The sequence below is a fragment of the Diadema antillarum genome, unplaced genomic scaffold (assembly GCF_040938485.1).
Source record: "Diadema antillarum isolate AM-2024a unplaced genomic scaffold, OU_Dant_1.0 seq00000620_RagTag, whole genome shotgun sequence".
NCBI classification, from domain to species: domain Eukaryota; kingdom Metazoa; phylum Echinodermata; class Echinoidea; order Diadematoida; family Diadematidae; genus Diadema; species Diadema antillarum.
In genome coordinates this window covers 2,334,214-2,362,073 of record NW_027271543.1, presented here as the reverse complement: position 1 = coordinate 2,362,073, position 27,860 = coordinate 2,334,214, and the positions used below count along the sequence as shown (strand labels likewise).

General features: G+C 38.0%; 1 protein-coding gene across 1 annotated transcript in view; it reads right to left on the bottom strand.

Moving 5' to 3' along the window:
* LOC139736090 (neuronal acetylcholine receptor subunit alpha-3-like) overlaps nucleotides 1-27,546 on the bottom strand; it is a 119,111-nt gene extending 91,565 nt beyond the window's left edge. The window contains exon 1 of the mRNA XM_071646838.1: nucleotides 26,925-27,546. Within this exon, the coding sequence (XP_071502939.1) occupies nucleotides 26,925-26,949 (25 nt within the window). The 5' untranslated portion in view covers nucleotides 26,950-27,546. The remainder of the gene's footprint in view (nucleotides 1-26,924) is intronic.
* Nucleotides 27,547-27,860: the final 314 nt, after the last annotated feature.

The window sequence follows — 27,860 nt, the reverse complement described above, 5'->3', positions numbered from 1 at the left end:
GAGTGAACTCCCGCCTGTCCAAATTGATGGTACTATTGACTCTAATTCACCTTGTTTGCTAATCGTGTCGGCACAGTTTTTCTCTCTGTTTCAGAGCCAACTATCAGAGATCGTTCACTATGCACGCACAGAAGTACATCCGTGTTGACCCCGTGCACTGAGAATTTCTTTCACGTTCTTAAGACAGGCCTACAACTAACAAAAAAAAAAAAATCATAAATCTCATCAAAACCGTCACAATGATTATGCTGTTTACATTTGTGACCACCCCGATAACCATCACACCTATAGGTTACTTTTTTTTGCACTATTCTATTTTCTTTTGACATTTTACGAAAAATAGAAAAAAGAACAAGAAATTGCTCCTTTTCATAGTTAGCAGAGCACTTCAACTACCACAAAATTTCATAGTATTGGTAAATAATGGAGTCAAAACACACAACCATCTGGATCAAGTGGTTATCTGTGAATGTAGAGTACACATTACAGGAGTCTTTTCGCGAAGAGGAAGTGGAATGGGAGTTGGAACAATGGATGCGATATAGGCCATTATTTTGATTGCAATTTTGAATAGGTGAAAACGCATTTTGTCTATTTATGTTGAAACATGTCTAAAATCGGAAATTAAACTCCTGTTTTTTCTTCAATCATTTCAAAATTTTAATACACACGAATCTAATACAGCAACATCATGACTACACGACATTGTTGCATCAGTTGTATTGTAGAACCTGCGCAGATTTTTTGATATATAACTTTAGTTTCAAAACATGCGGGAAATACGTCGCGCATGTTCTATTTGCGTCGAAGTTTCAAAAATAAATGAAAAGGTTCAGTTGTTGCTATCTTTCTTTCTTGAAAAACACTGTCCTATTTACTGTTTTCAATATTGCAGTTATTTTGGTGCAATCGATAGGAATATTTGATTTTTGTTTCCAATTCGGCACCACAATATTGGTTGGGTGTTTTTGGTTGCACACTGGTGACGTCATCAGGTCACCTGATCGTCTGGGTTCCGGTGGCGGCAGTGCCTGTAGATTCCACCCGGGTCATGTTTGTCGAGATCACCTGGGATGAAAACAGTATGGGGGAATAACGAGATATGTGCTCTAAATATAACGCTCGATCATCGATCTACAAAGGGAGGAGGAGGGGGGGGGGGGGGAAAGAGGGGGACTCAGATAGAAACCTGACGATTCCGCCTGAAGGAATATTTTCCAAGGCTGTTATCTCACATGCCTGGCAGACGATATTTTGGGCATGCTTCTCTCCTCCTCTTTCGTGGCATTCTCCAAAATTTTTGTTCCCCTTGGCTATCAACGGCCCGCGGTAGTGCGATTCATTGTGTGTGAGCTCATCTCAAAATGACAACATTCCCTATTCATTGCATCTGTAACTTAATTTTTTTTTTCGGTCCACGCCAGAATTGACTCGTGGAAGAGCAAGAAAGTCTTGTCATGCTCTGACGTCTTTTAGTATCAATGAAAATGCGATGTGTTAACAAGACATCGCACACGGGAACAGTCAAAGAACGTACTGGCACGACCCTTAAATTCACTGCTTCCGAACAAGATTTTTGCTTTCCTCGTCAGATTCTTCCTGAATATCACCGCTATGTCACAATCCCAACTGTAACAGCAGGATCATTGTACTCTTTTTGTGTGTTCCTGGTGGAAAACCTAAAACAAAACCAAAACATAGATAATATATACATTATTAGCATTTAGGGAAATTGTCATTTCGATGTCGTCCTTCAAAATGGTGCCATTTTATTCGCTTACTCATTTCTTATTGTAAAAAGATAAGCTAATATTCATTTGTGGTTGACAGTTGACAGAGATTAACACCGCCTTAAGATAGTGTATGAAAATTTACCAGCAACAAAATTTAAGCATCTAGATTTTACTGTCTTTAAATTGTGACTCGTGGTCTTGAGTGTAAAGCAAAATGTTGGTTGATTGCGTACTTATGACCTGTGTGCAGAGTAAATCATTTGCCTTTTTATAATTTTTGTTTGCATGTCACATCACAACACTGGGGTATAAACATCGCATTAATGATAGGCACACACCTATATAGAAAGCCATGATATCATCAAGAGATTTGATTAAAAAAGCAAACATAAAAACAAAACAAAACAGTGGCAGAACGGACAACGTGGTGTTTGTTGCTATGTGTCAGAGTACTCAGTTCTTGAATGATATTCTACAGTATGAAACATCGTCGTAGCTGCAAATCTAATTTGGAAAATGGAAAATGTATTAATGTTTGTTTCCCTTCGAGAGTTAATTGGAGAGTGTTTGCTTGACTTCAGTATTTACAGTGAGTGAACATCAACCAAAGGGAATTTGTTAACTTAATACGATGAAGATGACGACACCATATTAAACGGGTCCTATCAAGGATAAGTGTTGCAAAATCTACGATGAGAGTGGCTGTTAATGTACTGAATGTTGAATTGAGGAGACGTAGGATTGGTTGCCTGCAAGCCAAATTAACAGACTGGCAGTACAGATATCAATTAGGTTTTATTCAAGATTACCTCTTGAGGTGACACAACTGTCCCCTAAAATAGTCTTTTCGTGATTTCTTAATCTATGCGAGCAATTACCAATGCATATACGCACACACACACACGCACACGTGTTGTAACAAAAGTTAAAATCATATTAACAAAAACAATTAAAGAACAAAACCCATAATTTCTGAGCACACGGCTGGGGAGAAACGTCTATACGTCTTTGCATCTGTTTTCTGATTGATGCATACATTTTCGCCGGCAACGGCCTCAAGTTGGTGAATATTTAAGTGCAGGCTGTGTGGACGCATGTGCATGCATATCATGTCTATTATACAATATGTATAGGGTTCCTATACTCTTGTTTTAGAACACTACAGCTGTCCTAATCCCATTACAACGATTCCCGCCCGCGGATTCCGCATCAGAATCAGGCTTAATGCAGTCGGTAGCAAGACGGAAAGGATACGAGTAGCAAAAAATTACGGGGGAAAAAAAGCACACAACACAGCAGAATGGACAGATACATTAGATGTGCGCAGTATTCCATCAAGGTTCGGTGCTTTTGCATGACCTAGGGGCTTACTCCAGTTCTGTGCATTTGCCCATCCTCCTGTAGCAGGCTCATGTACATGTATACTGGAGCTGAATATTGTTTGCCGCTCTTACCACAGTTACCTGTGTGATTACATCCACGTGTAATGGCTTTTGAGTGGCAAGCCGTGTAGCAGCTGCGGCTGCGACATCTACAGCTGATATCATGACATTACACGTAACTCTGATTGTACGGGGAAGGTTTATCATTATTATTACTATAGTCATTTTGGTTTATGATACAGGATGTAGCAACAATGTAACCCGTTCCCATGTTTATTTCTGTTTGATATCTCTTTTGACAGAACAGGTTGGTGAAACGAAAGCGACAGAGATTAGAGACTTAACAGAATAACCAAGCGATATCATTCGGCACGTAGGCCTAAATGAATGGGTTGATGTTATCGAAATGCAAAACATGCATTACCACGAGTTCAAAACTGTCTAAAGAAGCTCGAAAGAAGCATCAATTTTAACCCATTAGTAACTGAACCGCCCGAAACAGCCCGTCAGATTACTCCCTAAAGCGCCTGAAACCGCCGTCCACTTTTTGATAGTTTTATGCTTTGCTATTTTATTGTTTTCATATGACGATTGTAATATTATAATTACTTAATTTGAAAGAGGTCAAAGATTAACAAAAGTATTTTAGAATTATTTTTGTGACACACAAGCGTCTTGGTAAAGTCTTATATAGGCTTTCAAATAAACATATTTTATAATAGACAAATATAAGCATGCACCCTGCAGTGATCTTTTTTGCATAATTTAGAAAGTTGTCGAAATGAGAGTAATATTGCTGTACCTTCCAGGGAACAATGGGTCATTTTGTACGGAATCTTCAGTTGCTAAAGGGTTAATCTTTGCCATTTTTAGCAGCAGAGTAACTGACACACCCATAGAGAGCTTATCACTTACACGTCTAATGGAAATTACAAAAGAAAATCCCTGATAAGTCGTGTAATGACACTCATATAGCATGGACAGTACTTTGCTGATGTTTACTTCTATAAACAACTGGTCATTATCTTTTGCATTATAAATTCTCTCTCTCCTAACCTTTAGACGATAAATATCACTTTACGCTTAAAAAAAAAAAGTTTATGTCGGACGAAGATTGAGTGATATCATTGATGCATATACTTGCTTAACAGCTGCGTTATAGACAAAGATGGATGGCATGGTATAAGTTAGTAGTCTGAAATCTAATTCAGATGTGAACTTGGTCAGTATTATGTGCCGCAAGGGTGAACAGCGCGCAATGTCCATGCCAACACACAAAGATGGATGGAATAGTATAAGTTAGTAGTCTGAAATCTAATTCAGATGTGAACTTGGTCTGTGGTATTATGTGCCACAAGGGTGAACATCGCGCAATGTCCATGCCAACACACAAAGATGGATGGAATAGTATAAGTTAGTAGTCTGAAATCTAATTCAGATGTGAACCTGGTCAGTATTATCTGCCACAAGGGTGAACAGCGCGCAATGTCCATCCCAACACACAAAGATGGATGGAATAGTATAAGTTAGTAGTCTGAAATCTAATTCAGATGTGAACCTGGTCAGTATTATCTGCCACATGGGTGAACAGCGCGCAATGTCCATGCCAACACACAAAGATGGATGGGATGGTATAAGTTAGTAGTCTGAAATCTAATTCAGATGTGAACTTGGTCTGTGGTGTTATGTGCCACAAGGGTGAACAGTGCGCAGTGTCCATGCCAATAATAAAATCCTCCGGGGCCCCATAGTCTATATAGAAACGTGATTCTGCACAGATTATTATACAAGACAAAGCACAAATAGCTTAGCTATTAGTCAAATAAAGTAATTCATTTCTTCATTTGCATTTGATTTCTTTAGTAGTTGCCTGCAATTACAAGGTTTTATGCAGTAAAGTAGGAGGAATCCTTGCGGCCTATTTAGCGGCGTCTCTAAATGATCGCTTCACCTTCTCCAACTCAGGCTTAAACATTCAAAGCAGATTTGTATATCATACATTGCGTTACTCTGTTGTTGTTGGGTTTTTTTAGGCCACGTGAAAGTTATATCATTTGTAATGCAGCACATGTTAATATGGTTTTGTTTGTTTGTTTTGTTTCTTTCATTCTTTGTGTGTGTGTGTGTGTGTTTTTTGTTTTTTTTTAACCAGACATAGCATGTAAGTACGGTCAAACGAATTTTTGTCTCTTGACATGTACAGGTGAATTTGTTTCCCTATTTGAAGAATTTAGGGCATCCTTGAACACTGTATGCATTATATTCGTAGTGCATGCTTAAAGGTTCTGATTTTGGTTTAATACTCTAAAAGGTCTTCATGGGCCAATAAAAAAAAAACTGTATGTAAAATCATTATGTCTGATATAGTTCAGTGCAAGTCATTTTTTTTTAAGAAACGCAGCATCGATAGGATTATATACCTTGTATTTTTTCAGCATGCTCTATCTTCTGGGAGAAGATATTAGCATCAATGAAAGTTAAAAGCACTCAACAATATTGACCACTAATCGTCATAGAAATGGCAACCGATACTTGCCTGTTAGAGATATCATTACGAGAGAATGAAGAGATATCATTACGAGTTGATTGACGAAACAAGGCTGACTGTTGCTGTTTTTGGCTATTGCTTCGTGTAAACAACAGATTCATAGATGAATAGAGAGAGAGGGGGGGGGGGTGGAGGATGGAGAGAGAAAAACAGCTACTATGAAGCCCAAAAGCTGATAAGTAGCTTGCCTAATCCGGCGTTCTGAAACCGTGGGTTGCGATGCGTCGGGTTCAAGTTGTATATCACTAACATGCTTCCACTGTGATGAAGGAATCTACTGTATATAGACCCAAACTTCACCCACTCGAAGTGTGCACCTCCTATATCTTAGTGCATTCCCTTGCAGTTAGTTTTTTTCTCTCCTTTCTCTTTCTCTCAAACGCGTCATATTCTTCGCGTCTGCATGACATATCAGGAGGAAAATTACATTAAGTTTGCTCTGTCGCACGAATCCGCAAAAGGCGCATGTCAACTTGCCAATTTGTCTATCTCTCCTTGATCATCATGTATAGCCGTATCCTCATCCACTCGTGTGGGAGCTAAAACCTTATGAGATGCATTTCACATCTGTATGATCTATACATTGCTTATAGCTTGGTATAGGGTTTAATGACAAAACATTGTGCAGTATGACTATTATTATGTTCACTACCTGTGCTATGGGTCGATTCTTCAGTGCGGTGAAGTATGTAGTTCTTTTTGATGTCTTGTCGGAATTCTATTGAAATGGCATTTTAACCATTCCTACTGACTTTTGTGTATAACAGTAATCATAATTTCTTTTGTGGGACCTGATAAATCTAGCGTTTCGTTTACATTGACCTCGATGAGTTCCATAAACGAGATGAAGACTTTTGCTCAATAGCCTACCGGTCAAACACAACCGATGCCGACCTCTGACAAGGTCTACAAGACCTACAATGTATAACTAGTAATCTTATCTGGTGGGTTTACCGTAAGCCTAAATAGGGGCAAAAGATGGAGATAAATGACTTGCTTTGAATTAAGTCGGAACCTTCGACTACGGGACCTTCTCCTATTGGTGTACTGAACAGAACCACTTGAATTTTTTTTCTGTATCTTATTGATCCATAAATCATTGTGCATATTATACATTTTCTGTGCCTTGTTAATGATGGTTTTCAAAATACAAGCTCTGCTTTCTAGCTTCCCCTCATTTTCAACATTTTCAACATTATTGAGCAAAAATCATCTAGGCTTCACTATTCAATATATGTTTAGATTCTTTTTAAATATCTATGTAGAATATGTATATTGCTTTTTAGTATGATATGTTTTGTACACTTATATTCTCTGTTGAAAATGAAATTAGATGAATGAAATGAAATGAAGTGAAAAGTAAAACATTTATCGAAAATTCTGAAAAGAATTAGCCTTGATGACCATGATTACAATTACCGTCTTCATTGCATGATTAATTTAATTGTTCCACCGAACATGTTCATTAAGGAATTTTTTTTTTAAGCATGCATGATAGTAGAGTTACTTGAACATTAGATCTGCACGAACGCTTTTAAAACAAAACTATCAGCTTCTAAACTATAAAACCTTATAATTGATTTTAAAATTTAGGTTTCAAGGCAGTTATCGAGATATCGCTGTGAACCAATGCAGCAAAAACTCTGTCTAAATCATTACGTTAGGTCAAATGATATTATTATTAAAGACATTTCTCATATCTAAAATATAGCTCACAACAATTAGGAGACTAGAAATATGTAAACGGAACGGAAAACGTAACAAAACACCCTTTAATCCATACTTTTAAGCGCATGTTGAAAGCAACGCCACCATCGGGCAATCAGATGAACCCGTAGGGGTGCAGACTCGCACATAAATCAACCCTAGTATCAAATATCTGTGCTGTGGCCAGCATGAATAATACGCCGTGGCATCCCTACTGCGGGACATGTATCTATATGCACACCACTTCTCGGCCATAAAACCAATCAATGGGGTTACTTTAGCCCGGAAGTTGCAGGAATTTTTTCCTTGTCTTTTTCCGGTCTTTCGTCATGTTCGAGGATGAAAAGGACCGGTATCTCACGAACATGTCATATTAATTTCTGCCAGACGGGGAGTCCTAAACAGAAAAAGGGTGTTTTTTCTGTCTTCTGATTGCCTTACTATTCCTAATAGCGTTCATTTTCTCGCTGTTGATTTTTTAATCATTATTCGTCTCGGGTTTCCTTGAGGTCATGGATTTATTTCGTCCTTTACCCTAAAATAAAAACTTTACCTTTCGAACGCAACTTCTTCATATCCGATAACCCATTTAATTTCCAGTCCTTTTCTACTCCTAACAGCTCAATTTCTCGATACCCCGATACAAGGTCATTTTCCTTTCTGTTGTATAAGACACCGATTCCTGTTTTTCAATCTTTATCGTATAACGTTAGCGCATAATTCCCGACACAGTTCGTACTCATTATACTGTTCTCTCTTTGTTATCTTCTCGTTAAATGAATTCTTGCTTGGTGTTACAATGTGTAATACCGTTGGTCTGAAGGACATTTTGCAGCTGGCATGTTTTGAGGCTGAGCCATAAGCGTGAACACTCGGGCAAATGGCACAATAGACCTATATCACGACTCAGTTTGTTGTCTACGAAAATGAACCAACCATTATTCACAGCACACCTGAATTCTTTTGTCTTCCCAAATCATGTTTATAGCTTTTACTATCTGACCAAGATCAATAAACAATATCCAATGTGTCACGTTTCACAGATGTTCAAGCACTGTGTAAATACATTTTGCCACATTTCATTAAGATCAGTATGTGCCAATCAATTACGTCTTATAGCCACACGTGGACGTGTGAATTCAACGAAAAAAAAAACATTCCTATACCACAAACCAAACAGCCACATCTATTCACACATTTTGACATCAAGTAATCCGTCAAAAGTTATTGTGTGTTCAAATAATGCACGCTTTGTAATATTGCTACATAACAAACACGACACTAACCAACATGTTTGTATTTTCGAAATGGTTAATGTACCCTATACCAGCCGAAATAATATAGGCCTCCCTCGTTATTCCGGCTATACACGACGAAGTGTGCTATCCAATGTACATTCCCACACTTACACACAAGCCGGATTGTATATCTGCCTCCGCTGGTCGTTATTGCGTATATATGCACATAACAGTGGTACAGGGAAATATGGTGGGGGGAAAAGGCTGGGGTGGGGGAAGGATTTGGAATGGGACACGATAATGTGGAATATCATTTTGTGTCCTAGACTTGGAAGTAATACTGAAGGAACGTACGGGTGATGAGAGATCTGATTGCGGGATTTGCTTTGTCAATATGAACGCCCCTCTCTCCCCATATCTTCCCTCTCAGCGGAAATGTCATGGGTTCAGCAAGATTGATAAAATATTTGGCGCATCAGGAGAACGGGCATTTTTTTTTTTGAGTGCTTGCTCGGAAAATGAGCTGGTATCGTGAAAGCACGCGCCATTTTGAATCTCCCATGCAGTAAAAAATATCCTGGGCAATAGCTCTTTTCGTCTGTATGACAAACATTTTATGGTCTTTTTTACTTAATTCTATTGTGGAATCATTCCCTCATGTTTGTTATCAACACTGTGTAGTAAATCACAGGTTCTGTTGCAACCCCTTCCGTGCTATTAGTAGGTTGTTGAATGCTGTGTTGATTTTAAAGAGAACACAGGAGTGCCTGTTACGGGCTTAATGGCAATTGCTGACAGCTTGAATGTCGCTTCCTCCTATAGATATCTACCATTACGTGGTGAGACGACATCAACGTTGGAGAGGGTTTCATTTAGATGATTATGTTCAGTATTTTTTTTCTCTTTTTTTTTTTTTTGAGGGGGATGGGACACGGTGATATGTCGAAACACACATTAACTCCTGTTTCTCTAAACCAGAATGTCTGAATGAGGTAAATAATCTAACCCCCCTCAGGTCAGAGTAGGCGTTAGAAAGGGCTAGAAAGAACGTAAACTAGCTTCTTTATTATTCCGTAATGCATCGTAAAATCCATCTCGGAAATGAAAGTAACGCGCGGTTTGGTCTTTGATTTGTGTGTGATATTGAAGCTATGTGGTTGCTGTATGTATATGTGAGTGTGTGTTTGAGCCAACTCCATGTCTTCGGCGCCCTCGAAGGCGGGCTTTTATAGACGCACGCAGCACAGGTCCTCTTATTATTCATATCTTTCCGCTGCTAGCAATGAGCAGCGTCGTTAAGCGGTACACGGGAGACACATTTTGGAGCTAATTGCCACGGGCATCACAAGGGGCAGGGCAAAAGCTTACAAACGCCCAAATGGCGTTTTAATGGTGTCGTGAACATGCTCAGCATACATTATACATGGAGGGTACATAATAGCCCCCGTGTATAACAACTTGTGAACATCACTATTAAAATCCTTCATATATAGATGCAGCCCAGAAGAGTGTGTAGCGAATGATTATCTCCAGGCAATTTCTGCGATGATTACAAGATAGTTTCTTGTTAATATCTCAATAGACAAACATCGTTCAAGTTGTGGATGATGTTCTCTAGTAACTGCTAGATCTGCTTTCATCTACACATATTATTATGTTTTTATATATTCTAAGGGACTTATAAGTACACGCAAACACAAAAAACCCGGCAATTTACGGTATTTTCATTACATGCAAACAATATAATTTCATAATAATTTATCTGTGTAGCTCCTTCAGTGGGACAATCACTGTATTGTTCCCAGCAATATGTGCAATGTGATTAGTAATTCAAATAATTCAGGGAAATTAATACTCATTAAAAAAAGGTGTTGCAATATTCTTTTATCACACTGATGACATATTCCACTCTTATGTTATACACCAAACTTGGAAACTTAATTTTGGTTTGAATTAACCAAAATGAATTCAGAAGATATCTTTGGAAATAAAAGATAGAAATGTATGAGATTGGCGTGAAAAAAAAATAATGATAAAGAGATCAATGATGAACATAACAGTGATAAAGATAATTATTACAATAGTAGTAATACTAATAGTGATGATATGTATACAGTTAAGAATGAATAGCGATAACGATTGTATAGTAATATGAACTAAATACATTCTTTGTGTGCTTGACACGCGCCGCATGGTGGCAAGGTCCTACCAAACACACCGTCAACGAAAAGGAGCAAAGACAAGCTTTATTTCACATCGTAACTTCGTGATGAGAGTTGATTGTTCCTGCGGTTTTAAGCAACATGCATGAACAAAACACCATAACAACATTTTGACCGTGAACATAATAAGCTCAGATTTTTGAGACGATTTACGCATGCGCAAAATACGGCTGTTCATCACGTGTATACGATAAAAGGAAATAGCTTGAGAGAATAATTTCCTATCTCTGCATGTTTTCTATCAGATGAGATGGAGTCTTGGCATATCTTATCCAGAGGCGAAGTTCGTGACCCTACTCTGAATTCAGAGATGCGGTTTGTTCAGTGCATACTTGTCAAACGGCAATATAGCATGAGCATTTTATTGGGAGATATCTATGGCATATACTTCGCGAAGTATTCCGAAAATGTGCTCAACGGCATTGACCCAGAGCTCATTCCTATGTCCACTTCTCCTCTATTATTAGCTTCAACTCAGTTAATAAATCTGTCTGTTCTTCACGTTTAACGTCAGAAATCTATTACATTGATCATACTTAAAACGATATAGGTCCTACATGTATGTGTACTAACATTACATGATTGATATCACCTCCGTGTCACATTATTACATTAATACAAAACTATTTCTTTTATTTTGTGGCAGAATTTATTCAATGATCATAATGTATATATATATATATATATATATATATATGTATGTGTGTGTGTGTGTGTGTAATACATTGAGTCAGATTCTATTCTATTCTATTCTATTATATCATATGTTATATTACATTATATTATATTATATTATATTTTATCATACTATATTATATTACAATATATTATATTATATCATATTACATTATATTATATTATATTATATTATATTATATTATATTATATTATATTATATTATATTATATCACATTATATTATATTATATTTTATTATATTATATTATATTATATCATATCGTCGCTTGCCCGGAAGAAGGGAACGAGCGCGCGAATACGCGTAAAAAATAGATTTCGAGAAAATCGCAATTTAAAGTTTCAATTGACTATATCTTTGATATTTGAATATCAATACTGCTGAAAATTCACAAGTGAACAGATAATATTCCAATTTGGTACTAGCTAAAGTGGCTATAATGAATAATCTACAAATCTTATGATATTGCTTATGATCTTACCTCATGCAGGTCTTTTCTCGAAATCTATTTTTACGCGTATTCGCGCGCTCGTTCCCTTCTTCCGGGCAAGCGACGATATTATGCAATCATAATGTTGTAGGCACAAAGACCTGATAGACGCCATGCAACCCGAACTTTGTTTTACAGTTAGTTTGTTTGTTTGTTTAATGATTCTGATTATAGTTTAAGAGAGGAGCGAGTTCTCACCTTGTCGAACAGGACGACATAGTGGCGAAAACTCATCGACACGTCCGCTCTCGAAAAGGTGTCCATCTATCTTAAAACACGCTCTCCGCCGATATCTGGCAAACCTTTCAGGACGGAAACAAGTCTACCCCCCCCCCCTTATTCCTTTCTCCTCTTCCACCATTATAAATACCATCCACTTTCCTCTGTACTCTTACTCTCTCACTGCTCGTCAGGTAACAGTTTCAGCCGTCGAATCCTACACAAACATGGCCACATGGAAATGCTATCCCCTGGCCCAGTGTCACTCGAGTATTACCTGCGCAACATTATCATTTTTCCCTGAAATGTCAACCGAAACTTGCATTGCTTTCTCGTCATGAGCCACGCTGCATGCAGGAAGCAAAGGGCTCGAGTGGACTCACAACCTACGAATTATTGAAGATGTAGGTCGACTAATCCACTTTTGCCCCTGGGTGCATACCTCTTATGGTTACGCGCAAATGAAAAGAAAACAAAAGCAAAAACAACTTGGTGAATGGTGCATAATCGACTACAGTCACATGGGCACTTGGAGTCGACGACAAATGATGAATGATGTATTTCCTGCATTTTAAAGAGCAGCAGTTTACTTTTCAACTACTAAATCCAAGACTAGTTCCAGAGTAGCGTCGTTGTGTTTGGCATCATGCATTATTAATTGATTTCCTGAAGTCTTGTACATTTGCTTACTAATGAACCACGACTCTTGAAGAGTTGTATTTGAAAAAAAAAGAGACATGCATTGAGAAACCACTTCGGGTTACAGATCTCACTGCGAGCTTTTTACACTAGAATAGCAGAAGTATGAAGTAGCAGTATAGTACAAGCAGCAGCGTTACTTCTTGCAATCGAATGGAAACAGAAGTTTTGTCATATTTGCTATTATCACACACGGACAAATGACATAAAAAGTAAATGTTTATCAATTCATTTTTATCAAATGCTGCTGGAATATTACGTCCTGTGATACAAGTCATGTTGTAGCCTCAAGTGGTACATTAGGAATTGCAATTAATGGATTGCAGCATAATACTACTGGGGATGGGGATTTACACATTTGTTTTTCCACACTATCTCGCATACATTAAACACTGACATTATGGATAGTAATTTGGTAGGCCTATATGCTTTCTGTTCGCGTTCATGTACAGCAAGGGTAAGACCTCCCTTTTCATTCCCTATACCTTTCAAAATGTTGGTAGACCAATCTCCTATTGTACTCTCAGATTACTTTGTTAGTCCTATTACATACTGCGCCCAGGCAGACATGTTTTTTTCGGCAACCCTACGTCTACGACGACGCCAGATCATTACAGTTGCTGACACACTGACCTATCGGAATCTTCCAAGTCATCCCATCCTACTTTCGTTGAAAATTTGGGAGCAACAAAGAGCGAAGCTTTCAAGCGAACACTGCTCCCGACTCCCTCACTTTCTCCCTAGATAAACGCAAAACTTGTCGTTCAAAAGGGCGTCATTACTTAGAAAGCTGATGACTGGCTTGTATAATCCATAAAACACAAGTGGAAGACGACAAAGATATCGCTACCTTTTATCTCAATTGGTAAAGAGGCACGCTGCCTACTGGATATTTTCTTTTGTCTGTTGATACATACGTACACGCATCAGCACCAACACAACTAACAAACACACACACACACACATGTGTGTAAATTAGTACACACTTTCTGACGTTCAAAACATTGTGTCTTTAACGCACTCCATACACTTGTTCCCCTCTTTTCTACTTTGCCACAGTCCTCAAACTTCGACGCTTTTATTGTAATTAGTGGCAGGGGTAAATTTACGACTCCCCCCAAATTAGCCGAATGGACTGGCATCGTCGGAATGGCATTCGCAAGGGGCCCCATCGTAAGGGTTGTCTGGTTTGACTGGTGTTCAAATGCCTTGTTATGCTCTGTAATATTGTCGCAACATCCTCGGCGGAAAGATAATCAACATTAATAATCACAAATCACTCCTCATTGATGTGCTACACATTCTGTCACGCAATCAGCCTGTTTTGTGACAGAATTTTTCTAAAACCAAACATGTATAGTAATCAACCCCGTTTCTATTGACTTCATTATATTGAATTCAGACTGCTACAGAATTTTAGCCCTCTAATCGAAGGGTAGTCCCGTCTTTTGGGAGATGCTGCTTAATTCGTCAGCCGGTAGCCATCATGGTTTGGTAAGTGGACTTGCCTGTTCTTCGATAAAGATTAATTTTAGAAATAGTATGCGAGTTAGCATCTGACCCCATTTTAAAACATGAGCTTTCTGGAAAGTCCAGCACCACGGCATAATATTGAATAAAATTCTGCCAGAAACAATAGTCGAATAGATTTCCAAATCAAGACCAACACCTGAATCCTAAATCAAACTTTCTCTTATTCCAACAATAACGGTAATATAAAAACAGTACAAAGACCATGATCCAAACACTGCGCAACCTTATCACCCTTGAATTCATGAAGTAAATGGTCTAAATAAGGAAGAAAATGAATGAGAAACACGAAGGGGAAACAGGGGCCCACAAAATAGTAGTGCCCCCGAGTTTCTCCGAAAGAGAGGAAACGCTGTTGAATATATTATGAATTACTTTGTTGGCCAAAGTGATGTATTTCAGTACCCGTAGCGCATTGCCCAGGGTAAGGTTCATTTGTGATTCTAGATGAGAACGAATTATAAGTGCGTGTTGAATACAGTATAAGCCATTTCGGAGTTCAGCTCGTGTGCACAGTGGTACGTACAAAAATGACCTTTCTGTTTGCTTTTTTTTCTCAGTTGGTTAGGCACTTGTCTCATTTTCTAAACGACATTAGTGTTAAAGCTTGCCAGACGTAACAATGGAGGGAGTTCATAAAAATGTTAAAATAATAAAGAATGAACTTGCAAAGACCAGGTGACAAGAATGGTCTTTCAATAAATATTTGGGGAGGCATCCATTTCATTATTTTGCAATAAATGTGTTAACAAACCTTTCCTATTAATATCACCAAATACGAGGCGTGTTGTCAGGTGGATGTTTTGGCAGAAATCATTTTCAAGGATAACAAGAACAATCATTATTATCACAGATTTTTAACTCAGTGAATTTAAAAACCAAACATGCCTTTTTATCACAAATGACCTTTTTTTTCCTCATGTGCAGAGTTTAACCCCGGCTGGCTTACTGTGTGTGCATTTTTTTTTCGGTGTGTGTATATGTATATGTGTGTGTAATGGCATGCTTATGTGTGTGTGTAGAATTTGTGCGTGCGTGTGTATTTGTGTGCATGAATAATCCGTGTATGTGTATGGGAGACGATAGACGCCAATCACCTTTTAATGTTGATGGTCAGTTACGACTGATCGGCTGTCACTTATTTCTGTGGTATTTTAGACGTTTGCATATCCATAAGTCAATATGGCGATGTCTTTGTGTCCATGAGCTTGCTGAAAAAGCAGTCCTGACAACGATGCAAGAAAAAAAAGATAAAATATTCACTTTTGAGCCTCCGACCATTTACATGGAAGAGGGATCTAGAATGTCAAGGTCGTTAATATTGGTGAGACTTCGCTCCTCTGCGGAGGAGGCCACTTTTTATCCGATGCGTGCATTGCCTATACAGAGTTCTTTGACCTCTGGTTCCGGGAAATTTCTGCCCGGTGTGACAAGCAATATACATAAAACTAGGTGACCTCAGGATGAATTGAAAAATTCTCGCGTTTTCCACAAGTCGTGGAGAGCTTTTTAAAGCTTTATGGCAAGATTTCAAGAAGTTGACGTAAACAGAAAAGAAGAGACGGATAAGGGACATTATCTCAAAAGGTCTGAAGTTTATCATAATTACAAGTGAACTGTTGAATATTGCTGTAATTGATTCAAAGGGTGACAACTACAGTGAGCAGTGAAATAAAGATATCAAATTTTGTGCCTCTACGCTTTCCAATCACGTGCGAAGCTTTAACATCATCGTTGTGTGATATACACTCTTTTTGCTTTATGACCATCCAATAAAGCAGCTATAACCAGATTACTTATATATTTTTTGACATTCGGAAGACAAAACCTGATTTGAGGCAAAATAATACTGGCTACTCTACCCTGCTGAAGGCGTAATCAAAACTTGGTTTTGTTAGAAATCATCCACTAGATAGCGATGAATTGTGATGGAATGAAGCTGTAAGCGTGTTGTAAAATGTAATTACTTATTTCTTTTTTCATCAAAAATATCAAAGATTTCAGCATGCATGTGCTCTGTGTAGCAAGTACGAATAGACAAAATCCGGTCTAAAACTGGCCTTTAAAATGCATTTACCCGATTTACATTAATTTCTGTCGGAAACTATCAAACTATGCTTATTTCCATCGAACGAAATACTGCTTCCATAAAGCCTTACAGTCAAACACTGTTGATTTCCATATTTGCTTCGTGGCTTTAATGTGTCAGGGAGATGATTGATAACAATGCAATCAAATCTTTATTTGGTGACTTTACACAACAAATTTTGGAAATGTTGACTGATTGGCAGGGAAAATTCGGATTTTCACTTCAATCTCGAGAAACATTCAAGAATTATGTTTCGTTTGAAACTTGAGGTAACTTTGAGAGACCAAGACATTACTGCATTAGAAAGAAAACAGCTGACGCGGTTTTAAGTCACATCGCAAACAATGATCCCACGAATGTATGGCCAATCAATTTTCAGGATTACCTGATTGCGATGAGTTCTTATCATATCATGGAAACTATTTTCATCCTAAAGCCCGCACGGGTGGGAATCTTTTCACAGTCCAGAAAAGAACGACAAAGTAAACTTTCGTTCTGTTCTGTTTTGTTAGCTCGTCGAAAGTCGCATATCCCCACGTTTTATCGCTCAAATAATGACTGCAAAGCACTGAGTAATCAAGGAAGTATCCTCGTGCCCAATGTACTGAGTTTACACAAATAGTTAGAATTTTAGTCGATATATTGATTTCATGTTGTCGTGAATCTTATCGCATTTTGTATTCATGTTTGTTTCAATCCAATTACAAATGAGTATAAATGATTACACATATTTACATCATGATATTTGTTAAGGGATCATTTTCAACAAGCCTACTATGTGCTTCTCATGATTCCGCCACTACCATATTTGATACCATGCATTCTTGTTTGTTTGTTTGTCTGTTTGTTTTTTAATGCAAATTTTGTAAACCACTTATGAAAGTGGAAATAAATGAAATGAAATGAAATGAAATGAAATGAAATGAAATATATCAGTCAGTCAGCACTTTTAGAATGTTTGCCACATTTTCAGAATTTTACTCACACCGTGATGTAACATTAACCTAAGTCATATGACAAAAACAATAATACCGACTGGATAACGCCAACGCCGTTAAAGGAGACCTGCAGATGATTTTCAGATGATTATATTTGAACAATTATGAATTAGTTGTACTGAGTACATTGTTTCAGAATTTATAATGATTGGGATGAATAATAACAATGTTTTCAAAATTTACAACAAATTGCAATGAAGAAGGATGATGACATGGCAGACTCACCATAAGAATACAAGAGTTGGGGCTCAAGGAAGCAGAACAAAAGAAGAAGGCATGCATAGATTATACACAGGTGAACTTTCAAGCAAGCGGTATTGTTATGGAATTACACTGCTATATTTCTGAAATATGTGAGCCTCTATGTCATCATCATTTTCAGTGTAATTTGTTTAAGGTTTTTCAAAGTATCGGTTTCTCTGTTCAAGGACCACAATAAATTCCACAAATCTATCTATATACACAGAGCTGTCAATTTTTGTACTACAAGATGTGAAATTATAAAAATCGTTTGGAATGCCCCTTTAACATTTCCTTTTTATAACGCAGCACGTGCGTGGGTGTAATATAGCATAGTCCCCTTATTTTTTGTTATACAGTATGCTTCAGTACTTGGGATATTACGATATATTGCGGTGGTTTTTTAATGAAATTTCATACGTTCCATCGAAACTGCTAAAAAATCAGTGAACTTTATTTTTTTCCTCTAACCGCAAGTTGGTGGAAGTGCTTTTTTTCTCCCATAAATAGCAGGACGACCTCTTGCTTGCGATCCCTACGTGGACAATAACACGACCTATACACAGGTTTAAATGTCACCCCAGTCATCGGGTACATAACCCGCTCCCATGCTTCGATCGATTTTCCTCACCTGCAAATAAATGCGTCATTAGTTCCATAAACCCATTTAAGTTGCATTCTCAGAGTAATCGAATTAGGCGGACATCGAGGGCTGACCTTTGTCGCTGGGATGAAACACCTATATAGCCAGAGTTATATCTTGAGGCTAAATAAAAACTCTCTCGGAAGCCCTATCATATTTCCTTCAAGCTTCGCGTGGAGATGTCACTCGACATTCAAGGTGGAAAGGCAAATTTTACAAAGATTTTTTTATCAGCATTTTTACCAAGATTTAAACTTTGATGTATTGACCACCATGTTCTATGTTAGCAATTATCTTGTAATAATACCTAGTATTACCTTGTTATACTTATCTTATGTGCGTATACTCCATAAGAGCGAAATGATTATAAAGAGAAGGTGCAAACATCATGTCAGGTTGCGTGGTAGATATGAGTGTATCGATACATCGATACTTGTTTTTTATATAATGAATAATACACTTTCGTGAATGGCTGGGTTTTGCTATAAAATGCGGAGTGTATAAATGTGTACTGTTTGTGCCGGTACAAGGAAAATATCCTTTTGAGGGTGAGTGTGAAATTGTATCATACGGAAGTATGTGACGCATGTGTCACGTGTATTTTAATATGCAGCTGTACGCTGCGTGTATACACCCGTCGCCTGTGAATGTTATTTCTGTATTTTGTGAATTGAGTTGTAAAATCTACATGTAATCATGTTATAATATCATGCAAAATTATGCAGTTTCATGATGTCATTTGTGTTATAAGCAAATTGTTTGTGACATTAATATATTTTGTGACTGTGTTAGCTACATCAGTTCGGCCTGTGGGCTGCCATAGTAGGCCTAGTTGTCTTTTTAACCATCAATAATTATCTTAACAAAGATGAAATAAAATCTTATGTTATTGTACATCCGAGCTGGATGTCGTGTTTTATTTCATTTTCTTGAGTTTATGCATTGTTTTCAATTAAAATAGATTGAAATTGAACTTTATATTAAAGAAAATATGAAAATTTTGATGGCCAAATCATCGACGGTATCATATCAGTCTCATATTCAGCTACGGTGATATAAGACGATTCTAAATGGGTCTTCTTAATTCCATCTATGATATCACGCCCATCTTGCAACTAACACATCTACAAAAACGATATGACAACAAATAACAGGAAAAATGATGTTATAAGTAAATATAATGACAGTATAAAAAGATAAAAGATGAAGGGCGAAAGAGATGATAGTCCACTCATAAAAGAAAGAGAAGCACGTCATAGACTGGACTATTCGCGCATGCGTAAGACACATACATAATCGCACAGAGAGTAATATGCATGCAATATTTGCTTATATCTCAGCAAGAATTTCAGCAGCCTTTTATGCCTTGAACACAATATTATCGGCTGAAAAAAAAAATACATCTACAAAAACACCTAGCAAATCTCAAAGTGTGATAGGTTTATATAGTAAGAGCTTTAATAATACTTATTTTAAAGTCTTTAATGATACTTATTTTAAAGTCTCTAATGATACTTAAGAAGATTCAATGATTTTTTTTTCAGTCTCAATGAAGGAAAGATTATAACATTACTGTTTCAAAGTTGCTGCTTTTTTAGCCCTCCGTTAAGTCACCAACATGTAAAGCAATGAAAAAAAAAATGCACGTGGGAGACAAAACAGCAGATTTAATGATTTCGGTTAACAATTTCATTTTTATCAAGGAGAACTGATATTGACATTTTTAACGTTTGAATGTGCATTTGCTATCACGTAGCAAGATGATAATGTAAAGCAAGTGTGTTTATCAATGTTTACTACGAGCATTAGAAGCCTCTATCTGAATGTCGGTGGATCTATTTGGCACATGCCATGAATGTAGCCATTTGTATGAACATCAAAGACAAACAACCACACTCAGCTAGTTATAGAAGATAAATTAATCATTTGTATATGTTTATAACGCTGATATGTTATACCTCAATTTTGACTGTGCATTATTAACCAGTGCACAGTGTGAATATATACATCTCATGGTTTGAAACTCTCTTTGTAACTAGCTTAATCCTTCGTGTCCTTTTTGTTTGAATAACGAACAGCTGTGTTTTAGTAAAATTGCTCTCATCCTTATACATAATTTACTCGCAGAACTCTGAATTTGCTGTCTGTTTTTCCATAAGTGATCAATTAAAAGCGTTCATGTATGGTTAGCGCTTTAGCATGTATTACAATATATTCTTACTATAGCATTGATATCATCATTGTGTTATATCTTACAGAAATATCATACTATACCATCCCAAAAAAGCATCCAAAAGCGACTTTGTATTCTTCCTTATCCATCAAATCCCCTTACCACTTCCTTCACTCCCTACAGCATTGACTTCCCCTCCCCTTTCTCTCTCTCCCTCTCTCTGTCAGACACCCCCCCCTCCTTCCTTTTCGTATCCCCCGATAGTTCTCATTAAATGCAAAAAGCACACAAATAACTTGCCGGGTTTGAAGCTCGCACGGGATATAAGATATATATCTCTACATATATCGTTGTCACTGATAGATGGCATGGAATCGCGAAAGCAATTCGACCCGGTCCAGAGTTTAATTCCACCCCACAATATCACAATCCCAGAAGCTCGTAGATAGCGCACTAGTTTATAGGCTTATTGCCGGGGTGCTCTGCTATTCCAATTTACCAATCAGTCAATTCGAAGGGAGAAACGCGTGTATCAGATCGAACATGTGCGTTCGACATCGCGAATGAACAAACATCGCCATACTAAACAATCAAGCTAGAGAGCTGATGAAAGAGTTAATAGTTTCGGGACGAGAGGCCGATAGGCGATGCTATCACTTGTTTATTCGTTGCTCACATTTGTAAATTGGTCGTCGAAACAGACGTGCAAAAATGGCTCAATTTGCGCAACTGATTCACATAACATTAGAAGACCTATAGAACGGTGTCCAGTTTTTGAAAATTTGTTGAAATTTCGCCATTGACAAATTCAGGACAGTCCTCAGGGTTGGATATAGTTTCTAAAAACAATCGATCATCTATTCTTCATTTTGTGCTGTCAAAACACTTGCTGTTCATATGAAAGACAGGAGAAATGCGAAGTTGAATTCAACATGTCAATGAGAAAAGAACAGTTTATGGGTATGAGTTTTCGTCAATTTTTCTTCCTCTGTACAAACGCATTTGTAAGATCGCAACTGCCGATCTATAATTTAACAAACATGCATGTCGGAAAAAGGAACCAGTTATAGATACGTTTGTACAGTGTAAGACAAATTTAAGAAACCTCATACCCCTTATCTTTACCCCTCTGTTTTAATGATCTCTTGCATTCAAGGTTTATTTCACATAATCCTTATGCCAGCAAAAAAAAAAAAGACTGTCTAAATCTTATTCTGAATACTGTGCAAATATACCCTTATATTTTGCCAAATACACAAATACATCAAACTATCCTATAGTCACAACATTTTATATGATTTGATATGTTGCAATAATATGTGTGATATATTGTAATATAATTTTATTTCGATATGTCGGCAATTAGTCTATGGAAGCATAATACTTCGCGTTGTTCCACTGTATCTGTATAAACGCTATAACTCTGCCACACCCTCATGATTACAACAAGTATAGTTTTGTATCACAACAAAAAAAATATCATGATTATCTGTGATCCTGAAGTGATACATTCAACTCGTGGTGGCGGCAGTCGACACCTTCGTACAAAATTGAATATTACGCAACATGAAATACGAGCTCAAAAAACTCCCAGCCACTCACGGCTCAATATAGTATGTTGAAAGCAGTATTACAGCGTGACTGTGTACACAAATGTATAAATTAAATGTTGTTCGAACGATCAAGACCCGAATGTAATATTGATCCAATCAGAGCAAAGGGGGTCAGTAAGTAATTACGTTAGCATTAGCATGTCAATATAGCCTAAGGCAACAACGAGGTCGGTGGTGCCTCTATACAATCTCTATCAGTGTGTCTATGCAAGAACAATATTATGTTAGATTAAGAGGCTTTTTTCCCCAGACGCAGTGTTCCAACCCCTCTGCAACACACAATGAACTCCAATAGAATATTTCCGCTACATTGTTAACCTATAGAAGCTGCTTTTCTCGGCGAACAGTTTCGCACGAATCTACGTCATTCGGCGATAAATAATTACCAGGCAAATCAGGTATTGATCGTGGTCAGCGCGCGTGTAAACGTAATAGATCAGTTGGCCCTATCGAGATACAATACCAACTTTTTCACGCCACACTCGAAGTTTCCCCAGCTCACACTAATAGATTATATTATTGAGTGCTACAGTAAGTTTTCAACCGCTTTTCTGCTTACTCGAACAGAAACACTGTCTCTTAATAGTTTTATTTAGACATGGGAAGAATATACACATTGCCATTGATCAAAATAATGAGAGAGTGTCAATACTACGAAGTCTAAAATTTCTTGGAATTATAAAATCATCGCTTATGGAATGAGATAGGATGGAATGCAAAAGATATAACAGTCCAACGTTTGTGCAGATCGAAGAAAGAGAGAGACAAAAAAAAATCCACTTAAATCATAGGGACAGGATGTTAATTTGGCCTTTGTGGCCCAGCGGTGTGCGTGTGTGCCGATCGATATGATTATGATGCCTGCGCGCGCTACTGAAGCGGGGCCCGGTGGCATACGGGAGGTACACGATCGTGGCATACCAACGTGAAACCCCACACGCAAACCTTGACCCTTCCCCCTATTATACTTATACATATCTCCCAATAACTTCTATCATATGGTCATATATTCCTTTTGTTATATACACCAAATTAATGGGCTCTTTCATTAATCCTACATGTTAAACGGTAGCTGGGAAAAGTCAATGTTATTATGTTTACTTTTCGTATTCACTCGAAACGATTAGAATGATCATACAGGTTTATTTCCAGGCCTTGGTGGCCCCTGCATTTTTTTTTTATTACGAAATGCCATTTGAGGTAGACCGCATGGAAGTCAATTCATATACCAGCTTAATTGTGTTCGAACAGGAGAGTGTACCCGGGATGATTAACATATACCAGGACGAATTCATGGCATACGGCTGAGATAGCCTTGTGGAAGGACCTCTTAAGGGTAGTGTGCCAAACTCTCAAACTTAATACAGTAATCACAGAGTTTCCTCATTTATTTCTATTTTATATATATATATATATATATATATGTTTCGTAGTAATGTGGAGTGGTAAATTCTTAGCTGGAGTCTGTTCCTTTGTTTGTATGACAAAAAGGAGAATTTTCTTTTGAATATTGTATCATCAAATTCAGAAACTTATTCATGTTCCAATCTTCAATCAACAAATACTTAATTTGTCTTTCTTATGGGATTGTGTGTTGGAAAGTAAATGACCTTAAATGTCATAGAATATGTACAAGAGAGAGATCGGGGGGGGGGGAGGGAGAGTCCGCATGTGTAACCTCGCTATTTGTTTATAAGGACTGCACTGAATCTCCCAATTTGAATGCGGATATCTTTATAAAGAATTCAAGAAATTACAATGAATTTTGAACATTTATTAAGATTCAGAACCTCCATTCTTTTTCTCCCTATCAAATTGATAATCTCTCGTGAAATATACCTGAAAGAGTAATTTTTATCAAAAACAAGAACACTGACGAAAACAATAATGATAGCCCTAAGCGTTGATAGTATATCTAACTAATTTGATATGTGATTGTATTTTTTATTTGATTTTTATCTCTGTTTCTGTATCGCCTCCATACATGAATCAAAGCCCCAGCATACCACTGTGATTATATATCATTCTGTCTATATACAATGATAATGCGGAAAACCAGGACGAGATACAATAAAGAAAGAGAAGTATTACAGTGCTAAGCAAAAACCCGATATGTTTACAGCCCGTTGACAAATACTATTATGTTTACACCTGCAAACTGACTTGCTTTATAAGACGTTTCGCTCTTTTTTTTTTCTTTATCTATTTCATTGATTGTGCCGAAGGACGAATTTCAGTTAGTGTGCTTCACATTTAAAAAGAAAGTCATTCTCACAAATTATACAATGATCAGTAATTCTAATTGGTTGTCACTCATTGCTCCCACAGATATTTTGTTTTACTTCGAAAGGGTATATAAATAAGATGCAAAAGTAAATGTCTGCAGTTTTAGGCAACTCTGCATCCAGTTTGCTACTAAACCATTGACGATATGTACATATACTATCATCTTCATATTGACAAATAAGATTTGTATGTACGACACATCACAGTTTCAAGATGGATCGAAATGTATATATGGAAAGGCAAATTATATTCGTGGAATGATTTCCTGAATATGTCAGATATTATCACAATCCTGGATGCTACTATGAGAGTCATTACCCACATCGAGGGAATTTAAACACAAACACGCAATGCAAACATAATAATCAAGCATAGGCATATTATGTTTATATATTTCGATGTGTATATATCACTTACAGTAAATATTCATATGTTCATATACTATGTTCATAATGTTTCTCTGTGTACAGACATGGCATTGTGAACTCTTTTGTTTGCTGGACTGAGTGTAATGGGTGACGTCATAATGACACGATAACCTCTACTATCTATGGGGGCGACGAATGGTAGAATTAAATGTTAGGTAAAAATCAAGGGAACTGGCAAATTATGGAATATGCTCAGCAATGTCACGTCTCGTACAGTTTAAAGTCTGTCTATTGGTAAGATGTCATCATGTTTTGTTTTGTTCTGGTTTGTTTTCATGGCGTCGAGAAATAGATGCGAAAACCAATAATATTCGTCACTAGAAATAGGTATTTCAACCTAACTTATTCTATCTTCTTTTAAAGGTCGCTTCATCTAGCTTGCTCATCATCCTTGTTATCAGTGTGTGAAAGATGAGTAACAGGTTAATTTTAAATAAAATGAGGAGCATAAACAAAGTTCTTAATATTTTTATTGATCGGCAAGCTGTCAAGTTGTATTAATCATAATAATAATATGTACACGGTATGTCTCAGTTTATAGATTTTTCTTAATCCAAGTAGCACAGCCCTGGAACAGTAAGGAATGTTACGGAAAGGCAAGGAACGTATTACATGTGAATTGTGAAAAAAGCGACATATTGAAGTAGCATGGATGTTTTGAATTACTCAAATGTACAGTGGAGCAGGTGTTCTTACAAATGCGAGAGATTTATGCAGACGTTGTATTTCCCAAGGGCGAGTTGACATCAAGGGACTTGTCATGCAGTTTGTTTCTTGTAAACGGATAATTTGCTATCTCGGTGAGTTCTGTTGTCTGTCTTTTGTGTGCAATGTGCGTGTGTGTGTGTGTGTGTGTTTCTTTGTGAGAATGTGTACGAGTTTATGTGTTTGGTATGATGTTTGTGTAGCCGTAGATGATTTCGTGTGTGTTTGTGTGTAAACACTACGAAATTATGTGTTGACATAGGCCGCCACAGGCCACACGCATAAATTCCATTCGATGATGAAAAAATTCCCTCTCTCTTTTTCGTCGTTTTTGTGTTTGTGTGTATTCCCTTCGTGCGTTTTGTGTGTATTGGTGTGCTCTGGAATACATGGCATCATCTCACATACTGTACCTCCCTAACACTGCTGCGCCGTATTATGCGGAGGGCAAATTCAGCGCATCATACGTTCGCAGTGTCACTCACTTTATTTCCTCAAGTAGGAAAAAAAAATATGTATAAAGGAGGTAATTACATTATTCGCCAATAATGGCAGGATCCCTGGAATAGCGAAGGGCTTGAGGCGTTGCTGCTGGAGGGGGGGGGGGGGGGCAAACGGAGACAGCGAGATAAAGAGGTGACAGACAGATAGAGTGAACGTCATATAAGAAACTTATAACAGACAGACAGTGTGAATGTGTGATATGCAAGCACAAAGAAAGGGGGCAGAGGGGGCAGGGAAAAAATGAAGTTAAAGACAGAAAAAAAGGGAGGCATTTTCATTCAGCTGATCATACACACGTTAGGCGACAAAAGTGTGCGCACTATACACCGTCTTGGCCTCAGTAACTGGATGTCGAATGCATATTCAGTGCCCTGCCTGCCTGCGCAGCTCACAGGATGAGGGGAGACCAGTGCCTTATCACACGGCCTGTGAGTTCTTGTAGCCACGTCTATGAGCGACACAATACATAGCGCACACTCCATCGCTCTCTACTTGTGGATTTTTGTCCTTTTATGGATACCATTGAAATCTTCCGACCATACTCTACACTGACAATGAACTCACTTTGTTGCATTCACTTTCATATACACTCATTGTTGATAGAGGGGTTAATCAGTCAAACTGAAAACAGCCCACACAATCTTATCGCGCTCTCTATCAAAATCTAGACACCCCGTCCACTATAGCATGCATAGAATGCATAAGGGGCTCTATAGTACCACAGTGACTCACACAGAAAATATGGTGCATCCATTGTGTAAATTCTCTCTTTTGATCTTACCTGCTTCTTCTGTATCACGCAACATACGATCCCCTTATTTATCCAACTCGGCTGTGAAAAAATTAAAAGCATTCGAGGCTCAGCTACAAGAAGCGTCAGTCGACAAACTGAATCGCTCAGTACACATCTACGATGGATAATCCACGGCCAGTGGTGCGGGATACACGGATCGGTCCGAATTCAGTGTTATATCCAAGTACATGCTATGAGAGAAATAAGGTTCCAATACTACGACAAGGGCGGTCGAGAAATGACATTCCACGAAATAGATTCTCCTACTCGCAATCTGCTTAGCTTCGTGGTGATCAAGACGTTCCTACGAGCACAGGAGATTGCACGGGCGACATCTGTCTGGCGTTAGAATGCCAACTTATCCCTATACGAAGCGTGCATTGTTGTTAGACAGCGATGATTAATGCTCGCAACAAATATCGCATGTTCCCCGGGCATACATCACTGGAAGGGTCCCTCCTGGATCAAGAACCAAAGCCGCCTATATCAAGCGGCAATGATGGCGTAATGTCACTGACGATGGCTCTCGATGATAACGGGGGTGAGAGCGGCGGGTCCGTCGACGATGACGATGATTAGTGAAGACAGGGATCGTCAGCACACTGCAGCCAAGTGCACGATTATCTCTCTCTACCCCCCTCTCTCCTCGTATCTTCTTCTCCTTATTTTTCCCTTTCTATCTTGTCCGTTTTGACCGGCTGCACCCTTTCCTTTGGCGATTCTACGACATGGATCCTTCGGTGGCCGAAATTTACCACTCACTTTCCTGGCGCAGATCTGGAAGCCTGCAAGTCCCACACATTTCCCCCAACATCACTCCATCTATCATCTTACGTAAGAGCGACGGGTGACGTTCTCCTCTCGTACGATGCTATATGTCGATTCTCATCGGTTTGTGCTCGTTCTGCCGCTAACCAGCTAGCC